The 23,433-nt window shown below is 40.9% G+C and overlaps 1 protein-coding gene and 1 long non-coding RNA gene across 5 annotated transcripts; one reads left to right on the plus strand and one right to left on the minus strand.

Moving 5' to 3' along the window:
• Positions 1-23,080, plus strand: LOC131191697 (uncharacterized). Of its 2 annotated transcripts, none has more exons than XR_009153558.1 (3): positions 1-83; positions 22,313-22,440; positions 22,944-23,080. It is a non-coding gene; the product is annotated as an uncharacterized LOC131191697 (long non-coding RNA). The 2 variants fall into 2 exon arrangements; XR_009153559.1 differs by lacking the exon at positions 1-83 and adding an exon at positions 6,465-6,586.
• On the minus strand, positions 6,154-23,065 carry LOC131191692 (C-type lectin domain family 2 member D-like). 3 transcript variants are annotated; one of them, XM_058170102.1, is made up of 7 exons: positions 22,926-23,065; positions 22,343-22,417; positions 20,787-20,885; positions 18,032-18,124; positions 16,787-16,977; positions 11,336-11,436; positions 6,154-6,463 (listed from the first exon to the last, which is right to left on the minus strand). In XM_058170102.1, exons 2-7 carry the CDS (start codon positions 22,359-22,361, stop codon positions 6,340-6,342), a joined length of 627 nt encoding a protein of 208 aa, XP_058026085.1. In that variant the 5' UTR covers positions 22,362-22,417; positions 22,926-23,065; the 3' UTR covers positions 6,154-6,339. The 3 variants fall into 3 exon arrangements, with proteins under 3 accessions (XP_058026085.1, XP_058026086.1, XP_058026084.1); XM_058170103.1 differs by lacking the exon at positions 20,787-20,885; XM_058170101.1 differs by lacking the exons at positions 22,343-22,417; positions 22,926-23,065 and adding an exon at positions 22,091-22,290.
• Positions 23,081-23,433: the final 353 nt, after the last annotated feature.

Consider the following 23,433-nt stretch of genomic DNA (forward strand, 5'->3'; position numbering starts at 1 on the left):
GATTCTCCTTCGAGTTGCGCTTCCCAATGTTGTCAAGATTTGGGATTTCAGTTGCCAGAACGTCCCAGACCCTCCGGCTTAAGGTTGGCAAAGGCTGCTCTCCTTTCATTCGTGCCTTCTCCGCGAATACTTCTGACCCCACTTGGAACAATGTAAAGCTAATTAGTCTGCAGGCCCCCCCCCCCACCATAACTTACCACCAGAGGGATTGATTATTCAGAAAATATTTGAATGTGCCGAAATGAATAAACTAACCTTAGAATTAACTATATTAGTTATGGAAAAGAAAAACTACAATAAAAATTATTTATTAAAAAAATAGTCTGCAGCCCCCCTAGTTATAGGCTGCTTCCTCCCCCCACAAAGAAGTCATACCCTTGCTGATGTGGGGGCGGGCGGCGGGGGGGGGGGAGAGAAAAAGACAAAATCTATGCGTGGCCAATACCTTTTATGGGGCCAAATCTAAGAACTGGCAAACTTGAGGCTCCTTTAGAAAGCTGAATTAAAGCATCCCAGGCAGATGGCCCTTTCATCTCTGCATTAACTTTCTCAGTTTGGTAGTTGAGATACAAGGATAGAAATGGGGAGGCTGATTACAGTTTATGAGAGATGGAAGGGACATTGTAGGTCATCTAGTCCAACCCCCAGGCCAAGAAGGAGACCCCAGGGGTCTGCAACCTTAAACACTCAGAGCGGCCAAATCGATATCACTCACTCCCACTGAGTCACATGACCCTCCCCCAGACACGCATACCCAGATTTTGTGGCTCCCTAGGTTTTCTTTTCTATGGGAAACAGGTCTCTCTCTCTCTCTCTCTCCCTCCCTCTCCAATCTCTCTTTCTCCCTATCTCCCTTTCTCTCATCTTTCTCTCTCTCCCTCCTTCTCATCGCTTTCTCCCTCTCCCCCCTCCTCTCTCTGTGTATCACTCTGTGTGTATCTCTCTCTCTCTCCTCCCCTCTTTGTTTGTGCGCGTGTGCATCTGTCTCTCTCTCGTGCGCAGCAACTGGCCACTCGTTTAAGGAGGGTTTTAACACAAAAGGACGCGGCTTCTCTCTTGCACAAAGGCTCCGGTCATCACCTTGCCGTGTTCTCTCCCCCCCAGCTCTTCAGCCGAGTGCAGAGGACGCGAACTCCATCCCGAAGCGGCAAGAAGCGAAGGCTGTCTCACGCGCAAATGTGTCGCGAAGGCAGGTACAGGGCCGCTTCACTCCTGCACTCTCTGGCGACCCTCCTCCCCCTCCTCTCGTGGGTGGGGTGGGGAAGACATGGCAAGGCAATGGTGGGACCCTTAGTGCAGGAGAGAAGCCGCGTCCTTTTGCGTCCTTTTAAAACCTTCCTTAAGCCACCAGGGCCTCTGGTGGCTCAGACTGCTAAGACAGTCTGTTATTAACACAGCTGCTTGCAATTAATGCAAGTTCAAGTCCCACCAGGCCCAAGGTTGACTCAGCCTTCCATCCTTTATAAGGTAGGTAAAATGAGGACCCAGATTGTTGGGGGCAATAAGTTGACTTTGTATATAATATACAAATGGATGAAGACTATTGCTTAACATAGTGTAAGCCGCCCTGAGTCTTCGGAGAAGGGCGGGATATAAATGCAACAACAACAAAAAAAAAAGCGAGCAGCCGGCTGCCCCGCGCGCGCCTTTGTTGCACTTTGGGTGCCGCTTGGAGAGGGTTCCCCCCGCGCATGTACACCCTCCCAGCCCTACCTCCACCAGCCGGGGGGTCACGAGATGAGAAGTAGGGGGAGGAGGAGGAGAAGGGTTGGCTGAAGGAGAGCCAGTCCGGATTTCAAAAAAATAAAATAAAAGTAGCGAAGCGCCGAAGGAGAGCATGCTGGTGTCAACTTGCTACACTTGGCAAGAGGGGGGGAGGGAGAGAAAACGCAGAGACAGAAATAGAGTGTGAGAGAGATACATACACAGAGGAGGGGGGAGATCGGCTGATGCTTGAGCGTCTGTGGGGAGGGCTTTCTCCGAGCCTGGCCCCCAGGGTGGGCATGTGAGGTTTGGCGGAGCCAACTCCTTTTTCCCCGCTGCCCTGAACCTCTTAAAGGCGTGACTGGGCGCGGCAGGCCCGTCCCCCTTTCCGGCGTCCCATCCTCCCAGATCCCATTCCCACTCTGCCAGCCCTCGTGTTAGCAAGGGCGGCTTCAGTCGTGGCGGGGTCAGGCCAGTGTCTCGGGACAGAGAGCAGATTGCCTTCTCAAGCGACCGAGGCACGCCCAGCACCAACAAGGTCGGAAAGAAGCTCCACAAGAGTCAGGCAGGCAAGAGCGACGGACAGGGACAGGGAGCCACAGCAGAGGGCCCAAAGAGCCCGCATGCAGCTCCGGAGCCGCGGGTTGCTGACACCTGCCCTACGCCATTTCTGACAGATGGCAGTCCTATCTTTTTTTGAATGCCTCCAGTGATGAAGCTCCCACAACTTCAGAAGGCAAAGCTGTTCCATGGGTTGATTGTTCTCACTGTCAGAAAAAGTCTTGCCTTAGGCACAAAGCCAGCTGGATGACCTTGGGCCAGTCCTTCTCCCTCAGCCCTAGGAAGAAGAAGAAAAAGGCGGCAAGGGCAAACCATTTCCAAATCTTGCCAGGAAAACTGCAAACTGTCCAGACATTTGAATTTAATAGTGAACTCAGATAGCATCACTGTGATAGAAGCCAAACAAACCTGTTGACAAACATCTAGAAAACATAAAATTGGTTGACAACATGGTTTATACAAGTCCACAGAAGTTTAATGAATGCAGTGTGAGAGGAAACATCTCCATCTACCTCATATGCATCCAGCACTAATAACAACAACAAAAAAAGATTGCCGTACAAAAAAGGAGGAAAACGACCCAGGTATCAAATAAATTTAACATTAAACATACAGAATCCACCCCAGCTGGATGTTGGGGAAAAAAGACATTTCTCCTCCCCTTTATATAGCAGGTCTACAAACAGTTATAAGCTTTCCCATTCCTATTTTAGCACAAATACTATATTAAAATACCCACACCAATACAATATAAATATAATAACAATATTTAAAAACAATTAAGAACAAATATTTACTGGCCGAATCACTAAATAAGGCAAATTAGAAATATGAAAATGGGAACTAAATTCGAAAATATGATAGAGGCAATTTATTCGACACAAAAGGCAAAAGTAATAATAAATGGAGGTACCACCAACACCTTCCAAATAACCAAAGGTGTACGCCAAGGATGTCCACTGTCGCCACTTCTTTTTATCCTAACATTAGAAGTATTTCTAAATAGCATAAGAACAAATCGAGGAATAAAAGGAACAAAAGTTAAAGGAGTTTAAAGTACAAGCCTTCGCGGATGATATGGTAGTCCTCATTGAAGAGCCTTTGGAATCCGGTCCCACCCTAATACAAGAAATAGAAAAATATGGGGAAGTGTCTGGACTTAAAATCAATAAAGGGAAAACTAAAATGATAGTTAAAAATTTAATAACCAAACAGAAGGAAGAATTGGAAAAGGAAATGGCTTTACAAATTGTAAAAGAAATCAAATATTTAGTGATATGGCTAACAACAAAATGTTCATCACTTAAGGAGGACAACTATATGGTTTTAGCTCAAAATTTAAAGATTGATTTGGAAAGATGGGGAGGTTACAACTATCACTTTTAGGTAGGATAGCAGTTATTAAGATGCATGTCCTACCTAAATTGCTGTACTTATTCCAGACAGTTCCATATTATTAGACAGAAAATTCTTTGGAGAACTTAATAAAATTACCACAAAATTTGTCTGGGCAGGAAAGAAGGCAAGAATTAAATTATCCACTCTTCAAGATAGTAGAGATAGAGATGGCTTTGGACTTCCAGCATGGGAACTTTACCACAAAGCAGCATCTTTGGCTTGGATAAGGGAATGGGTCAATTTAAATAATAGAATAATTATAGCATTGGAAGGCCATGACTTACAAAATAGGTGGCACGCTTTCATGTGGGATAAAGGAAGTAAGACACATTCATATTTTTACAGACATAGAATAAGAGATGCATTGGTATGGAATTGGCAAAACATAAGGAAAAAACACTATATGAAAATTCCTGGTTGGTTATCCACTATGGAGGCGATGATCTACCCCAATACACTAGACATAAATAAAATGCCAAGATATTCGGAAATATTAGACAAACAGGGAAAACTTAACAACATTTAGACATTAAAGGAACAGGGAATATCGATAGATTGGTGGCCATACTTACAATTGCAATCCAGATATAAGAAAGACATGGAAGAATTTGCAATTGATTTGGAACCAAATCAACTAGACAAATTATTGATAGGCCCAGAAGGAAAATTAATATCTAAATTATATAAATACCTACTAAAGTTTGATAGAATGGAAGAGGTGGTGAAAGAACCAATGATTGCATAGGCAAAGCATATAGGGCACAATATAGATTTAGATAATTGGGAATTAATCTGGAATAAAAATTTAAAATTAACCAAATCTACTGCTTACAAAGAAAATCAATATAAAATGCTTTACCCTCTGGCACCTAGTGCCAGATAGGTTGGCCAAAATGTACCCGAACCTAAGTCCAAAGTGCTGGAAATGTAATCAACATCAAGGCACCTTCTTTCATGCCTGGTGGACGTGCCCCGAAGCAAAAAAGTACTGGATTAAGATACAGGGATAGTTACAGGAGATAACAAAATGCCAAATTGAACTGAATCCAGAAACATTTCTTTTGGGAATGTTTAAGACAAAATTAGATTAAAAAACAAGATACTTGATTTTGCACATTCTAACAGCGGCAAGAATTGCGTTCGCGCAATATTGGAAACTTGATAACATACCACCAGAGAGTCTGATTATCCAAAAAGTATATGACTGTGCAGAAATGGACAGGCTTACCATAGAACTACAAGAAAAAGATTCAGAATACTATGCAGTCTGGGAAAACCGGTACACATGGACAATCAATAGAAATAGAAAATAATATATATATAAGGCTATTGATGATTAGATGTATATAATATATATAGAAATTATATGGAAGGTAGATCTGAAATATACAATGATGTCACAGCTCTGCTGAATATGTACAATTGTTATGAAAAAAATCGTAATAAAAATAAAATTAAAAAAAAGAAAAGAAAAGGAAAGTGGGACAAATTGTGGGATAGAAATTATAAATTAACAATGGCAGTAGCCTATAAAGAAAATTTGTATAAAATGTTTCATAGATGGCATTTGGCACCAGCGAGATTGGCCAAAATGTTCTCAAATTTACCACCGAATTGTTGGAGATGTGGCTACAAACTAGGCACATAACAACCATAAGTAGTGGATGCGCCCCAAGATAAAAAAAAAATTGGCAAAAAATTAAAAATTGGCTGGAGGGAATTACCCAACTAAAAATGGAATTTAAACAGGAACTCTATTTATTAGGAATAATTAACCCAAAAATAGACACATCTTTGCAATACCTAATACTTCATATATTAACGGCAGCAAGGATCATTGTCGCATATGGATGGAAACAAAACAATGTTCCAGGAGAGGAAATAATAACGTTATGTCTGTTATGTGTTTTTAATGTGTTTTTGTTTTTTGTTGTATTTTTCTTTATTATTATTTTTAAAGTTAAAAGTTTAATAAAAATTATTTTTTTAAAAAAATAATAATTTAGGAAAAGTCAAATACTTAGTGTAAAAAAAAGATATTCTTTCTTCTAAAATAAAGAAAGAGATCTGAAATGCACAGACTTTCTGGCTCTTTGCCCACAAAAGCAAAAATTACATCTTGGTTTGCAGTAGAGGAAATGAGACAGTCTTCTGCTGGGACAAAAGAGGTCCATCCAACCAGCCGCCCTTCTTGATGTAACCTCTCAGCTTCTTGGAGGATGATGCAGAGGAGCACAAGAGAGATAAATTATTATTATACAGCCATGGTGGCACAGTTAGAATGCAGGCAAACTCTGCCCATAGCCAGCAGCTTGATCCTGACTGGGCTCAAGGTTGACTCAGCCTTCCATCCTTCCAAGATCGGTAAAATGAGGTCCCAGGTTGTTGGGGCAATATGTTGACATTGTAAACCACTTAGAGAGGGCTTTAAAGCACTGTGAAGCGGTATTTGCTGTTATACAGACAAAAACGTAACACTATGCGAAGCAATGATGTAACGCAAATATATTGGTGAAATGGGGAACAGAAAACTCTGTTAGGCTAGTATGTGAAGATGGATTCTCTATAGGGCAAGTACCAAATGCAGGTATGCCGAAAGAGACTACATACACTTTTGCTTCTCCGGTAAGTTCTTGTGAAGCGAAACGCTTCCTCTTTTTTTTTGATGAGGTTGTCTCATCCAGGTTTCCTACAGTTTTCTGGCCGGCTGCAGAGAAAAAGTTTCTCCATGGAGCATATGGTACTACTGGCCCCTTTTTCATTTATATAGGCACAGAAGCCTTCTCCTCGCACTGGAAACCTGCAAAAGAAAAAAGAATAATGGATAAGGAGTTACTATCTGCATGGCAATCATAACTCTAATTAATGTTGCAGGAATGATCCTTCCAAGAAGATTCCCAGCTTTACAGAGCATAGAGAAAAGGTAAAAATAATATGCATACACAGGGACACAAACCCAAAACACAAAGAATCATTTGAAGAGATCTCTCATGCTTAGAATGTTTGCACAGCATACGGTGATCATGTTCTCAGCTTCAGAGAGAAGGAAAATCTCACTTGACAAATATAAACGATTTGCTAGTTGTAACATGGTAGCTGTTCTGATCTAGGCTTCCTTACAAAGTATACAGCACAATCTTAGTCCCAGCAAACCTCTTTAATTCAAACGGCTGTGCATTATTGTCATTTCTTGTCCAAAAAGGCTTCTCAAACAGTCTGTCTGGGGAGTATTTACAAACACTCACTTTATCTCCCTTGGAATGCTGCCAGAGAACTAATTGCCACACGCAAGGCAAGGGCAAACTTAACACAGAGTCAAACAGAGCTTTTCCAAAGCTTTTACCGACCAGATGAACTAACTGCTTCCTGCAAAAGCTCACATCCCATTCGCTCCTCTTTTATGTCTTATGGGAGGGGTCAATCATCTCCAAGCCTTACTCCCAAGTCGACTCTGTTTTCTTAATTGTTCCTGTCTTCTGTCAGCTCTGTCCATTGGGAACAGGCTGTTGCTGTTTTTCTTCCTCGCTGATGTCAGACTCCTGAGACAGCAAAGAACTACCAGATGGCTTTGGCCGCCTCTCTGACTCTGACTCAAGAGCCCTTATCTGAGCCTATCCCAGATTCCAGGACTGGCCCACATTCCTTCCCAACCTCCTCACTGTCTGAATCTGCTGCCAGCTCTGCTAGCCGCTGGCGGGCCACAAGAGCAGCTAATCCAAACTAGATTGTGTTGTTTCCCTGTGTCACATAATACATGATAAACTGATAAACTGAAAGACAAAAAGGATAAGTACAAAAAAATGGAAAGAGGGACACATAAATAACTAAGGCAGAATATCAGCAGTTTGCCTGAATCTGCAAAGATTTATTTATTTATTTATTTTATTAGATTTTTATACCGCCCTTCTCCCGAAGGACTCAGGGCGGTGTACAGCCAAATATTAAAAAGCCCACAATATACACATTAAAAACAAAACTAAAACAAGCATATTACAAATGGCCGAGAATTTAAAACAATTTAAAATTTTAAAATTATAAATAGCCCCAATTAAAATTAATAAGACATTTAAAACTTTCAAGCCAGTCCCGCTTGAATAAATAGGTGCGTTTTCAGCTCACGGCGAAAAGTCCGAAGATCAGGCACTTGACGTAAACCAGGGGGAAGTTCGTTCCAAAGCGTGGGAGCTCCAACAGAGAAGGCCCTACCCCTGGGGGCCGCCAGCCGACATTGTTTGGCGGACGGCACCCTGAGAAGGCCCTCTCTGTGTGAGCGTACGGGTCGGTGGGAGACATCAGGTAACAGCAGCGGTCCCGTAAGTACCCGGGCCCTAAGCCATGGAGCGCTTTAAAGGTGGTAACCAAAATCTTAAAGCGCACCTGGAAGACCACAGGAAGCCATTGCAGACTGCGCAGGATTGGTATGAAGATGAAGTCAGGAAAGCAAAGGCTCAGAATAAACAAAGACTTGCAATAAAAGTCAAAGATAATTAAAGAAAGTTTCTTTCAACATATAAATAACAAGAAAAAAGTAAAGGAAACAGTCAGTCCACTGAAAGAGAAGATAGCAAGGAAGAAACAGGCAGTAGAGAGAAAGCAGAGCTGCTGAACTCATTCTTTGCATCACTCTTCACCCAAAAGAAACTATAAGCCAACCTACCAAAAACATAACTCTGACAGACAGACTAGATATAAAAGTTAAAATAAACAAGAAAATGGTAAAATAACACCTGTTTTTAACAGATTAACAGTTGGAAGGTACCTTATAGGTCATCTAGTCCAACCCCCTGCTCAAGCGGAAGAACCTATACCATTTCTGACAAATGGTAGTCCAATCTCTTCTTGAAAATCATGAAGCTCGCACAATTTCTGAAGGCAACTTCTGTTCCATGGGTTGATTGTTCTCACTGTCACTGTCTGATCTTGATGACTATAAATCATCGGGACTTGATGGATTATATCCCAGAGTTCTGAAGGAGCTGGCAGGTGTTATTTCAGAACCATTGTACCAGGGTGAAAGGCTCCCGGTTCGGACCGGATCACGCGATCCGGTAGTGATGGCGGTGGGTAGTTCGGAGAACCGGTAGCAAAAATCTCTTCAGCCAAAGTGGTTGTAGAAAAAATGATTTTAAAAGTAAAAAAAAAAAAAAGTTGGCCATGCCCACCCAGTCACATTAACCTCACCCCCCACCAAGCCACACCCACAGAACTGGTAGTAACAAATTTTACATTTCATCACTGCATTGTACCAAATCGTTCAAAAATCCTGGAGCACAGGGGAAGTACCTAAGGATTGGAACAGGGGTGATGTGTTTCCCATCTTCAAGAAAGGAGAAAAAACAGACCCAGGAAACTACAGACCAATCAGTCTAACATCAATACCTGGGAAGATACTGGAAAAGATAATAATAATTAAAAAAAACCAGATATGCGAACAACTGGAAGCAAATAAAGTTATAACTAGTAGCCAGCACAGATTTGTTATAAACAGATCATGCCAAACCAATCTTATTTCATGCTTTGATAAAGTCACTAAATTAGTAGATCAGCGAAATGCTATGGACATAGTACGCTTAGATTTCATAAGGCATTTATTTGACAAAGTAGACCACAATCTATTTCTTGGTAAGTTAGGAAAAAGTGGAATAGACAATATCACCACCAAATGGATTTGTAGCTGTCTGATAAACCATACTCAACGAGTAGTCCTTAATAGTACTACATCCACATGGAGAGAAGTAAGCAGTGGGGTACCACAAGGCTACATTTTAGGCCCAGTACTCTTCAATATCTTCATAAATGACTTAGATGAGGGAATAGAAGGGAAACTCATCTAATTTGCAGATGATACTAAACTGGCAGGAATAGCCAACACTGCAGAAGACAAACTCAGGATCCAAAAGTTATTGACAAATTTGAACAATGGGCGCTATACAACAAAATTAATTTTAATGTGGAGAAAAGCAAAGCTTTACATTTAGGCAGGAAAAATCAAAAGTATACAGTAAATACAGATTAGGCGAGACCTGGCTCAAAAACAGTAAGAGTGAGAGGGACCTTGGAGTCCTAGTGGATGATCATTTGAATGTGAGCCAGCAATGTGCAGCAGCAGCCAAAAAAGCTAATGCAATCCTGGGTTGTATAAACAGAGGCATAGAATCAAGATCACGTGAAATATTAGTAATAGTGTTCTGGTCTAAGACTATAGTAATAAATTGTATTGTATTGGGTTTGGTTAGTCTAGAGAAAAAAAGGACTGGGGGGGACATGGTAGTAGTATTCCAGTATTTGAGAGGCTGTCACAAAGAAGATCTCCCATCTCCCATCGTCCGGTACGCTCCCACAGAGAGGGACTCCTCAGGGTGCCGTCAGCCAAACAGTGTCGACTGGCGGCCCCCAGGGGGAGGGCCTTCTCTGTGGGAGCTCCGACCCTGTGGAACGAACTTCCCCTCGGACTTCGACAATTACCTGACCTTAGGACCTTTTGCCGCGAACTTAAAATTTATTTATTTCGTATGGCTGGACTAGCCTGATTTTTATTTTTATTGGATGGGTTTTTAAAATTTTGTTATTTTATGGGGGAGTACGTTTTTTAACATTTTTGGGCATTTGAATTAGTTTTTTAAGGGATGTTTTTAATTACTGTGTGTATTTATATTTTATCTGCCTGAGTCCTTCGGGAGAAGGGCGGTATACAAATTAAAATATTATTATTATTATTATTAAGAGGGGGTCAATTTATTTTCCAAAGCATCAGAGGACAGGGCAAGAAACAATGAATGGAAATTAATCAAGGATAGAAGCAACCTAAAATTAAGGAGAAACTTTGTAACAATGAGGACAATTAACCAACAGAACAGCCTGCCTTCAAAAGTTGTGGGTGTTTCAACACTGGAGGTTTTTAAGAAGAGACTGGACAGTGACTTACCTGAAATGGTATAGGATCTCCTGCTTGAGCAGGGGGCTGGATTAGAAGACCTCCAAGGTCCCTTCCAGCTCTCTGTTCTAATTCTGACTCTCCAAATCAGATCCCTTCACCTAATTCAATTGTCAAATCAGCCTGATTTGTTTGCTTTCCAAATAAGTTTCTTTTTTCAAAGAATGCTGTGTCAACATTTTGAATGAAGGATTTGAATCAGATCAGAGGTAGTATGATACGTCATACATACAGTACCATCCTTAACTCATAAGCTCACATTTGCTATTTTACTATTTCCTTGTTAATACTTTAGCACAGTGTCTCTCAATCTTGAGACAACGTTAAGAGGTGTGGATTTCAACAGTTGTCAGGTTTAAGAACCCTGCCTTATAGATACTGCCGTTCAGGGAAAACTCCAATTTTATGAGCTCTTCCTCCCTACATACAAAAATATAAAAATTAGCACCAGATGCATCTGCTCTTAGAGATGGTGTATCACTCATCCATCCTGTACTTCTCAATCCATCTCACCTGGCCAGCAGTTCAGGGACCACCAGATGTTACATACTATTGCTTGAACAATTTTCTTCTTTTTTCCTCCCCTTTCTGTGTCTTATATGTTGGGGAGAAAAGCTTAACCAAAAATTATCTCGATTCTTATTATTCTTTCAGCCACTCAAGCTGAAGTGTACTAACTATAAATGCTTTGAATAGGTAAATAGCTCTAAGTCCTATAAACAAATAAAACATACTTACTGATTTTTAAACTCTGTGCCATTAGACCATTTCCAGATCTTGTTTTCTCTTGAGAGACCAAACCAGTAATCGAAGCGTTTGAAAATTCCTACCCAAAATTCCTAGGAGAAGGGAAATAATATATATAAAATCCCCATTCAGCAAACTAATTGGGATAGAAGTCTGTTGACTATCTATTGAATGCCAATATACATCATTTGTGTCAAATTATTTCATTTGTATAAAATCATAAAATTAAGGTAAAATTAATGTATATGTAACTGCCGTGTCAGAACTATTTCAGATACAATGGGATTGTCCATTATTTTAGGGAGGTTTCTACACAAAAATTGGGTCTTTTGTATCCAAAGTCTGCTAAAACAGGTCCATTAATTTAAGCTTTGTACTGCAATGAGATACATATCTCTGTATTTAACTTTAATTTAAATGCATTGCACAGGTTTCAGCAGAAATGTATGACTTTAAATTTAAATTAACTTTAAATGTATTGCCCAGGATTCAGCAAGAATATATGAGTTTCTCTTACTCATAATGATACCCCTCCTTAAATATTTATTAATAACTCAGTAAGTTAACAAAAAAAATATTAGGTAGCTTTTATGTAGCTAATGTATTTATTTGGTTATGTGCATTCAGGCTGATATTGACACTTAGTGTTCTCTTAGATTGACTTCTCTGGGAGGATCTGTCAATTACAAAAGGCCACATCGGTGGTGGTATTTAGCCTGTTCCAGTGGTGGGATTCAGCCAGTTCGCACCACTTCGGGAGAACCAGTTGTTAACTTTCTGAGTAGTTTGGTGAACTGGTTGTTGGAAGAAATTATTAGGGCAGAGAACCGGTAGTTAAATTATTTGAATCCCACCACTGGCCTGTTCTATCCGGTTCAGGCCAACCGGTAGCAGCGGCTGCAGGAGGCCCCGCCCACCTGCCTGGACATCATCACGTCCCATTTATTGAGGTTTTTTTACCCTTTACGCATGCGCAGAAGGCCCTACACATGCACGGAGGTGGCGCATGCGAACGTATTTGCGAATTGGTAGCAAAGGTAAGTAAATTCCACCCCTGGGCCACACTTGCTTGGATCTGCATATATACTATACTGACAACTTCCTAGGTTCATGGAAAGATCTTTATATTAGCAGTGAAATTCAGCAGGTTCTGGAAAACCGGTAGCAGAAATTTTGAGTAGTTCGGAGAACCGGCAAATACCACCTCTGACCCCAGAAGGGGGTGGGAATGGGGATTTTGCAGTAGCCTTCCCCTGTCACACCCACCAAGCCACGCCCACAGAACCAGTAGTATAAAAATTTGGATTTCACCACTGCTTTACATGCATATATAAACCAGCTAAAGAACCGGCAGTTGTTATTTCACATTGTTGTGAACAGAGAATAATACAGGGGTAAAATGCTTCCGATTTGGACTGGATCGCCCGATCTGGTAGCGATGTCAGTGGGTGGTTCGGAGAACCACTAGCAAAAATCCTGCCAGCCCCCTCCACATGCCCAGGTGAGCCGCGCGATCATCAGAGGTTTTTTTTTTTTACTTTTAAAAGCATTTTTTCTTTGGCCGAAAAAATGCTTTTAAAAGTAAAAAAAAAAAAAAGCCTCTGATGATCGCACGGCTCAGCTGGGATTATCAGAACTCTTTAAAAATATTTTTTCTACAACCTCTTCAGCCGAAGAGGCTGTAAAAAAATGCTTTTAAAACGTTCTGGTGATCAGGCAATTCAGCTGGGATCATCAGAACCCTTTAAAAGCATTTTTTCTACAACCTCTTCGGCCGAAGAGGTTGTAGAAAAAATGCTTTTAAAAGTAAAAGAAAAAAAAAGTTGGCCACGCCCACCCAGTCACATTACCTCACCCCACCAAGCTACGCCCACAGAACCAGTAGTAACAAATTTTACATTTCATCCCTGGAATAATAATAAATAACTTGACAAACTTAAAAACAAACTTAAAAACACTGAACTTAAAAAATATTCAAGTTCCACATAAACTCTCTCTACCTGAAACTATTGTAAGTGACCTGTCCACCAACACCACACTTAGATTCATACTATGCTACAGAGCCCCTGACTACGACATCACTCATGCAAATATGTTAACCTCACTACTAACATGGGCTATCTCTTGCCCATATCCTCTCATCTTTCTGGGAGACTTAAATCTACCTTCTATAAACTGGATAACAAATGAATATACAACTGAACCAATCCATACTACACTATACAACGCAGTTACAAACCTAGGTCTTGAACAACTAGTAACTAACAATACTAGACTCATGAACTGCCTTGACCTCATCTTTTGTAATAATGCAAACTCAATTTATGGACTACAAGTAAAAGAACCCTTTTCCAACAGTGACCACTGCATGATAGACTTTTATCTAAACATACGCCCTCGCATAAATCATCACAACAATAGTACTCCAAACTACAATTTTAAAAAAGCCAACTATGACCTTATAAACAATGATCTCTCATTTCTTGACTGGCAAAATCTATTCTCAACCTGTATCACTGTAGAAGACTACTATAAAGTATTCCTACTTGAAATCAATAAAATCATCAAACTATACGTACCACAAATCACCACCAAAATCAAAAAGAAAAGCAAATTACCCATATCAATAAAAAAACTGCAATCCAAAAAAAAATCCCTCTGGAAAAAAAAATGGGTTATGTAGCAAACTTCAAAAACTGCTACAAGAATATTTGCAACCAAATAAAAACAGAATGTAACACTTACCACACCAAACAAGAAGAAGACCTTCTACGCACTAATTCCAATCGTGCTTTCTATAATTTTGTGAACAATAAACTTAAAGAAACAAGATCCATCCCACCACTAAAAGAACCTAACGGCAAAGAATGTACTGACGAAACAGTTAAAGCAAACCTCTTCAACACATTTTTCGGCTCAGTCTTTGTAAGCAGTGATGGCTCATATCCAACATTCCCCAATTGTACCAATAATATTAACAACAACCTAACACATATAGACTTCACTGAAGATAATGTTGAAAAAGCCCTTCACAACCTGAAACCATCTTTATCTATTGAACCAGATGGACTATGTGCATACTTTTTAAAAAAACTTTCAATTAATATAGCTGAACCCTTAAGCATAATCTTTAATAAAGCCTTCAAAACTAGTTCCCTTCCAAAACTCTGGTCTCTAGCCACAGTCATCCCTATCTTCAAAAAAGGAGATCCAAGCCTAGTTGAAAATTACAGACCTATCTCTCTATGCTGTGTCTCATGCAAAGTAATAGAATCTATCATAAACCAATCCATTACACTCCACCTTGAAACAAACAACCTTCTCTCTAATAAACAATTTGGTTTCAGAAAAAAATTATCTTGTAACGTATAACTTCTTCATTGCAAAAACATATGGACTACCAACCTTGATCAAGGTAAAGCAATAGATGTAATCTACATAGACTTCTGCAAAGCTTTTGATTCAGTAGTACATGATAAACTACTCCTCAAACTAAAATCCCACGGCATTTCGGGACCTCTTCACAATTGGATAAATGCCTTCCTGTCAAACAGACAACAAGTGGTCAAAATTGGTAACGCTATATCAAATCCTGTTCCTGTCAAAAGTGGCGTTCCCCAAGGTAGTGTTCTTGGTCCAACGCTCTTCATACTATACATAAATGATCTCTGTGACCTCATCTCAAGTTATTGTGTTCTCTTTGCTGACGATGTCAAACTATTTAATACCACTAACAATACTTCTACCCTTCAAGAAGACCTCGACTTAGTTTCCGATTGGTCTAAAACTTGGCAACTCCAAATCTCTACCAGCAAATGCTCAGTTTTACATATTGGAAAAAAAGAATCCTATCAATAAGTACAAACTTGATGGTCATTACCTTACTGACGACCCTCACCCTGTCAAAGATCTTGGAGTGCTCATATCAAATGACCTAAATGCCAAAGCCCACTGCAACTACATAGCAAAAAAGGCTCTAAAAGTAATTAACCTAATTTTACGCAGCTTCTTTTCCAAAAACTCTACACTACTAACTAGAGCATACAAAACATTTGCCAGACCTATTCTTGAATACTGCTCATCAGTCTGGAACTCACACCACATCTCTGACATAAATACAATAGAACACGTCCAGAAATATTTTACTAGAAGAGTTCTTCACTCCTCCGAAAACAACAAAATACCTTATGCCACCAGGCTTGAAATCCTGGGATTAGAAAACTTACAACTACGTCGACTTCGACATGACCTGTATTTAACACACAAAATCATCTATTGCAATATCCTTCCTGTAAATGACTACTTCAGCTTCAATCGCAATATTACAAGAGCAAAAATAGATTCAAGCTTAATGTCAACTGCTTCAAATTTGATTGCAGAAAATATGACTTCTGCAACAGAGTTGTTAATGCTTGAAACTCATTACCTGACTCCATAGTCTCTACAAAAAATCCCAAAATCTTCAACCAAAAACTGGCTACTATTGACCTCACCCCATTCCTAAGAGGACTATAAGGGGCGTGCATAAGAGCATAAAAGTGCCTACCGTTCCTGTCCTATTGTTCTCTTTATTATATCTAATTAATATAGCTATGCATATCCTTTACTTATATATATATATATATATAATTTCATGATATGTTTTCTTTTTTTACTATGACAATGTTTATGCATACTGTTGTGACAAAATTAAATAAAAAAAACAACAACTTACCTGTTCAATCATTTTTCTGAGAAAATAAATGCAGTCCAATGTGACCAGAACACACACACACACTAATAAAAAAATAATTGTAGTGGCAAATGAACTTCAATAATAAGTCAATGTATTTATTTAGCTAAAGAGATTAATCTGAATGGCAGGCAAAAAAAAACAATGGTACTGGGAGAGACTTCTAACTTCCTACTGGCTTCCCCATGATTTTGCTTATGGAAAGCTGGCAAGGAACACCAGAAACCACACTCATGTGAGCATAGGGATGATGCAAAGACCATAACTTTGTGAATAAAACTGGCCTGGACATCGCAGAAATTTCAATTCCACAGGAGTAATTGGTGGAATTTTTACCCCATTCCTCACCCCATTCCTAAGAGGTTTGTAAGGGGCGTGTATAAGCGCATAAACGTGCCTACCATCCCTGTCCTACTGTCCCCATTTATTCATATCCATTTCCTGTATTCATAATCATGTTTATACTTATATCTGCTATCTTATACATCTTGACAAATAAAAAAAAATTCCTAAATTAGCAGATTTTAGGTACCTTTGATTCAAAAATCGTTGCAGTGTAATACTCGAGGGTACGAACAGACGAACAGATAAGCATGAGAATTTTAGCAGTATATAGATAATAAATATAACAAATATAATTTGACTGCTTTTTACATTTGTGAATCTTGGGACAATTATGGAATTAATCATGATGTCTAATTATTCCTTACCAATTCTGTCTGACTATCAATCACAGCCAAGGAGGCATTAAATGAGGAACAGGTTGTTAAACTGAGAGACCAATTCATTTCTTCTTTTGATGCATAGAAACATTTTTCTTTGTATCCAATCCAGGAATCTGGGCAGGCAACACTTTGGCTTGCAAGGGAATGACAAGACGGACATGTTTTTGTCTGTTTAACTGGAAATAAAACAAAATGGACAAATCGTAGAGCTCACAATTAACAATAATTTCTGACAACAAAGTTTGAATAGTCAACATTAAGCTACCTCATTTAAATTGTAATTCCAGGGTTTAAGGAAACCAAGTGAGTTAAGCTGTAAATACAGGTGGTCCTCATTTACCAACCACATTTGGGGCTGGCAATTCTGGTTGCAGCTGTTGAGCAAATATTCACAGCTCATCAAGGGCAAGGTTATGTGACTGCGACTTGCAACTTCCTGCTAGCTCCTCCACTGACTTTGCTCTACAGAATCTGGCGGTGGAGGTCACCAATGATGATCATGTGACGATGGAGCTCTGTGACCATTGTAAACATGCGCTATTTGTCCAGTGCCCAAATTGCTTTCATGTAACGCTGGGAATGCTGTGATACCATGACTTCAAGGACTGATCACATATCTCCTTACTCAGAGCGGTCATAACTTTGAACAATTGCGGAATGTATGTTACACACACACACATACACACACACAATATGTATCTATACACAAATACATATACAACTTTATAATGTAATTTTAGATTTGAATCCTGAATACAGGTATCAGTACATTTCTTGTAACTCCTACCTGATGCAAACAACTGTTTGCTAGCTTGCAAGATAGTCCCCAATTTAGAGATCTTAGCTTGCATTTAGTTAAAATACAGGTGCTTCATGGCTCAGCAGTTAAAGATGCCGATCTTGTCAGCTGGAAAGCCAGACAGTCTTGGTTTGTCCTACCTTTCATATAACAATGTTTCCTTCCTGGAGCATTTTTAAGAGTATCAAAAAAGATGGCAATCACAGCAGTACAATAAAATCCTTCCCTTTGTGGATAAGAAGGAAACATTAGACAGAAGTCCTAGCTTCAGTTGCACTGCAGAAAGCATCATTTTTAACAATTTGACAAACACACACACAGTTGCTGCCAACTTCCTTCCAAATCATTCTATGGTTTAAATGCATGTAGCGATCTTGATGTAAACAATAGAAACTATGGATAAAGTTAAATAGAAATGTCTCACTACTTACCAGCCAATGAAATTATAATGATAATCAAAACAATGATCAGAATAACAGCTGCTATAATGATTTTTTTCTTTGAAATGTACTTATGTACGAGATCTGAAAAACAGACAGGAAAATATCAGGAGATGAAGTTCAAGATTTTATTGCGATTTTTTGTTTTGTTTTGGTGTCTTGTAAACTGCCCAGGTTGTAGTCATACTATAAGTGGCTATGTAGGACAGGCAGATACTATGGCATACTAAGACAGGCAGAGGGAAAGGATCAGCTACTCTTAATGCCAGAGACCAAACATTTACCCCAAAGAACTGGCTGTAATTTGTATGAACAGTTTTTGTGCTCTGTATGTTACAACTTAGAATCTTCAGTTTTGTGAGTTGCAGCTGGCATATGAAACTGCAAGGCAGGGGAATTTGGGAAAGGAAGTTGTAAATATTTGGACAGCTTTTGGTTGAAAGTCTAATGTAATACATTAGACACTAATGTTGAAAGTCTAATGTAATACATTAGACACTAATGTATTAGTGTCTAATGTGTTGACACTTCAAGTTTTTGGTCTGACTCACAAATAAACCCTGATCTCCATCCCTTCGCAAGGAAAGACAGAAGGCAGCAGTTAGTGTAACTCGAAGGAGCCCAGAAACACAGCCTTGTTGTCTATTGCGTGTGGCTTTCAGGTTTCTTTCCCCACAGAACAGATCAAGCAGATCACGAGTGGCTAGGATCCTCCATCTTTCTCATAGGAGACACAAAGTTAATCTGAATCCCACCACTCTTAAATGCCCAACGGTCCTGCCAGAAGGAAAGGCTGGCAACACCTTGGGAGACTGTCAAGTCCAAAAATGTAATATCCCAAAATATATTTCCCAGTAACTGTTTTCCACAGCTGCAAATATTTTTTCCATAAGGCAACGTGGGAAGGAAGTTGACAACAATGAACACATGCAGGAGGGAGGAGCTGGAAAAATAGGCTAGGCAAAACAAAAACAAACATCAGCTGCAAACGAGACAATAAAACAAGACAGGGCATGTCTGAACGCAAATACAAGACTTTTCACACACAATCAAATATTTCTAATGTGCTACTGAGGAATCCTGGGTACAGGCAGTGGCAGATTACAGATTATCAGAGTTGGAAGGGACCTTGTAGATCATCTAGTCCACCACCACCTGCCCAAGCAGGAGATCCTACACCATTTCGGACAGATGGCAGTCCAATCCCTTCTTGAAAGCCTCCAGTGATGAAGCTCCAATAATTTCCAAAGGCAAAGCTGTTCCATTGGTTGATTGTTCTCACTGTCAGAAAATTTCTCCTTATTTCTAGGTGGAATCTCTCCTTGATCAGTTTCCCTCCATTATTCTTTGTCTGGCCTTCAGGTGCCTTGGAAAATAGCTTGACCCCTTTCTCTCTGTGGCAGCCCCTCAAATATTGAAAGACTGCTATCATGTCTTCCCTAATCCTTCTCTTCACTAGACTAGCCATGCCCAGTTCCTGCAACTGTTCTTCATATGTTTTAGTCTCCAGCCTCCTAATCATCTTGGTTGCTCTTCTCTGCACTTTTTCTAGAGTCTCAACATCTTTTTTATAGTATTATAGATATTCCTTCCTGGTTAATGCAGTGATGTTCATAGGCCCCAGCTCTGCCTTGAAGGCCCTCCTTAAGAGGGGTTTCCCAGCAAATGAGGCATCCTTGCAGTTCTAAGTAACATACTTGGAATTAAGTGCACCTCTACTTTGCCTTGCTAAAAGGTAGTATAAAGGTACCAGAAAAATCTTCTCTGCAAAGGTGCTTGCCCTTTGCAAAGCAGTTCTAAGGAATCTCAACTGCATGGCAACACAATTTGTTATGGGAAACAACTGAGGAAGAGGAAGAGGGAAGTAGAGGCGCTTGAAGGAATATTTAGAAGAGAAACCATGTTGCACAGAAAACCACCGTGAAAAACAGAGCATTCCAATGCAACCTCCTCATCTTCTCCAACATCAATTAACCAGATCTTGTTCTTTTGAAAGATATTAACATCAATTTCTTCCCCTTCTGATGGCTGACCTGGATTTCCCCCTCCAAACCCACTGCCCAAAGTCAATGGCAGGGTTTCTCTCCTGAAAATACTCACGAAGGTGATGTGCAGGGGTGGGCTTCAGATCCTTTAGCAACAGGTTTGCTGCCCTGTTGCTGGGTAGGCATGGCCATGATGGGTGTGGCCTAGTTGGCCACCTGTACCATGGCAGGAGCGGGGCATTTTTTGCCCTCCCCAGGCTCCGGAGGCTTTTCTTGAGCCCCCGAGAGGGCAAAAATTGTTTCCCCCAGGTTCCGGAGGCCAGAAACAGACCCGTTTTCAGACTTCCGGAACCTCTACGTGGCCCCTATACTCACCTGGAATGATGAACGGGCCACGTGGAGATTCCTGGGAGGGGCGGGGTGGGTGTGGCTAGCCAGGGGGGAGATTTGGGGGTTTGCTGAACTCCGGCGATCCTTGGCTAGAGGATCAGCCAAACCCTGCCGAACCCCCAGGAGCCCACCCGTGGTGACATGGAAAACTGACCAGAGGTTACCCTAAAATTGGCTTGGTCTGAAGTTTTTCTTTTCAAAAAAAGGAACAGCCTCAACTTCCTCTTTTTAAAGCCAGGAGGAAAAAAGATAAAGGATCCTGGGTTTTTTTGCCTTCATGTGGCCCAGCTCCACCCACTGTGTTTCATTACTTCCCCCTCCAGGATTACAAAGGTCCCCAGGCAGGCATTAGCTTTTATTTTTATTTTTACCAGCATTTCTTGCCCTCTTCTGCTCCGCAGACCTTCGAGCAGAAGATTCAGTTGTCACCTCAGGAGTCAGATTATCACAACATCCAGAATCTCCCTCCCCTAAAGAAAGGCAGAGCGTCACAAGTATGGCAATAAATAGAGATATGGTCTAGTTTTGCTATTGAGAAGACGCTGCCCACAATACCCAACCAGGACTCCCTCTTTCCCAGTCAAAACAATTTGAAGAAATATTTTAAGTAGCCGAAACCCATAAAGATCCCGAAATTTTGAAGTACTGAATGTTCACTGGCAGAACTACAATGTTTTAGGTGAGTATCATAGGGGGTGGCACCCATGTCATAGGACAAAATTGGGCGTGGATCTGGGGTGTTTCCACTGCTTTTGTGGTGCACATTGGAAGACCTTCTTGCTTTTGCACAAGCAGGGATGTATATTGCCGAATTATATCTGAAGCTGACATTCCACATAGAATCTCAGGTATGAAACTCTCTGATTTACTCAAAGAGCCTCTTTGTCAGCATTCCAGAAAACCCCTCCTGCGGAAAAGACTCCGAAGCCAATAGCTTTCAAAGTTCTTTTACTAGCATAGGTAAACTGGCACAATTGGATGAAAACCGAAACTGGGGATTCGGGTTCCTCCCTCAGTAATACAAACGCCAAAATCTCCACCCTCATGACCCCTCTGCCGGTCACATGCTCCAATCCTCAACCGTCCCATGTCGAAGCATCACTCCGGCCACTCCTTCTCCAGATGTGAGCCCGGCCTGACCTTGACCGGCAGGAAGAATGTTGTTATGTCCAATACCCCTTGTACCCTCACCCCCCCTCTCCTACTTCCCACACCGGAGAAAGTGACAGCGTGTGGAAGCCTTCGGCCTAGTGTGGCTTCCAAAGCTGACACTCTTAAAGCTTAGAAGATTATCTGGCAGAATCTTCTCAGATGTTCTTCCTGGTTGGTTGGAATTTGAGTGTTTGCTCCCAGTGCACCTGTTATCAGAAGAACCAAGGAAGAAAACAATCCTACTGGTCAGTGGTGGGTTCTAACCAGTTTTACCACCGGTTCGCTTCGTGCACGTTTTGCACAAGCGCATTGAATAAAAATACAACGGAGGCATGGCAATCTACTCTGCTGCGCCTTACCGCTGGGTTAAAAACAAAGGAATAGCGTGGGGCAGGAGGGAGGGCCCAATTGACGAGTGGAGCGAACCAGTTCACTCACACATCAAGATTTCCGCTACCAGCTCTCCCGAACTGGGGTGAACCGGTAGCAACCCACCACTGCTACTGGTAACCAGTTCTCTTACCAGTTCTCCTTAATTCTAGCTTGAGTCCAGTTATCTCCAAATGTTGCAGATCAAAACTTCGGCCCATTCAAATTTGCTTTTTCAACTCATGCCTGCCTTACTGATTGTGATTCCTCTGCTTAGAATAGAAACCAATGTTTTTAGCCATAGAATCAATTAAGAGTTTTTCTCTGACTTCATTAGTACTCTTAGGGCTTTTCTCCTGATTTCTGTAATTCTCAGCTAGATGAAAGAAAGATCTGAAGGCCTCACCTGTAATTCCTCCTGACATCTTTCAAGCTTTCTGGTCATCCCATCCCCGCCTCCCCCAAAAAATCAGGATTCAGACTGTATGGAAAGAAAAGAAATTGGTATTACTCATTCGTGCACTGGAATGTATTATTGAGATAATATAGAAAAGATACTGCTGCTCTGGCCCACCACTGCTTGGCTTTCCTGTGGTTTGCGTGGCTGGATCGCCTGCCTTCCCCTTCTGCCTCTGCCTCTGTCTGCTGCCTGTATCGCCGCATGAAGACGAGCCTCATGCTGCCTGTCGCTCCGGCCCACCTCAGTGGCATGTCAGGATTGCCTGCCTCCTCCACATTTCCGCCTGCTGTGCTGAGTGGGCAGCGGCTGCTGCCAGACACCCATCGGCTTCTGTGCACTCATTACCTATGCTGGCCACGCCCACCCTCCTTCACTAAGGTTTATTTTGGAGGTAGGGCTTATATTAGGCACGTGCTAGGTCTTATTTTTGGGATAGGTCTTTTTTGGGGGGGAAACACAGTATTTATCTCTTAATTTTCATGCTCTACCTTTTCTTCAAGTATTCCTCTACCCGAAATAATTCACATACCTGATCTTCCCATTCTAGTTTCCAGTTTCACCCTTCAGATGATCCTCTGAGTGAGACGGACTGCAGCTATTCCAAAGATCAACAAACGAAAACCGTGGGTGACCAGAGATTTAAATTCCAAGGCTGCATCAGACTAGCCTTCTCCTCATTGTTTCATACTCTCTGGAAATGAATTAATGAATCAGTACTGTATACCCTAAGGAGCAGGATGCACAATGATAGAAAATTCATGCAAATACAGAAAAGAAGAAGACTTGCGTTGTTTGCCTACAGGAATTTGCCTTGCAAATTCCCCTTCCCCACCCCATCATCTTTAACAATAAACCCATTCTGATTAACAAATCCATGTGAGCCATAATATCTTGTGTATATTTAACATTTTCCTGTGTTTTCTGTGTGATGACTGAAAACAGAATGCAAACTAGATTTAAGCCAAACGCCTTCTCAAAAAGGCTTCCGTTACCCCTGAAGATTTCAGAGTGTAGGTGGGTAACGTTTTAAATGGGTG

Source organism: Ahaetulla prasina, chromosome 2 (assembly GCF_028640845.1).
Source record: "Ahaetulla prasina isolate Xishuangbanna chromosome 2, ASM2864084v1, whole genome shotgun sequence".
In the NCBI taxonomy this organism is placed as follows: domain Eukaryota; kingdom Metazoa; phylum Chordata; class Lepidosauria; order Squamata; family Colubridae; genus Ahaetulla; species Ahaetulla prasina.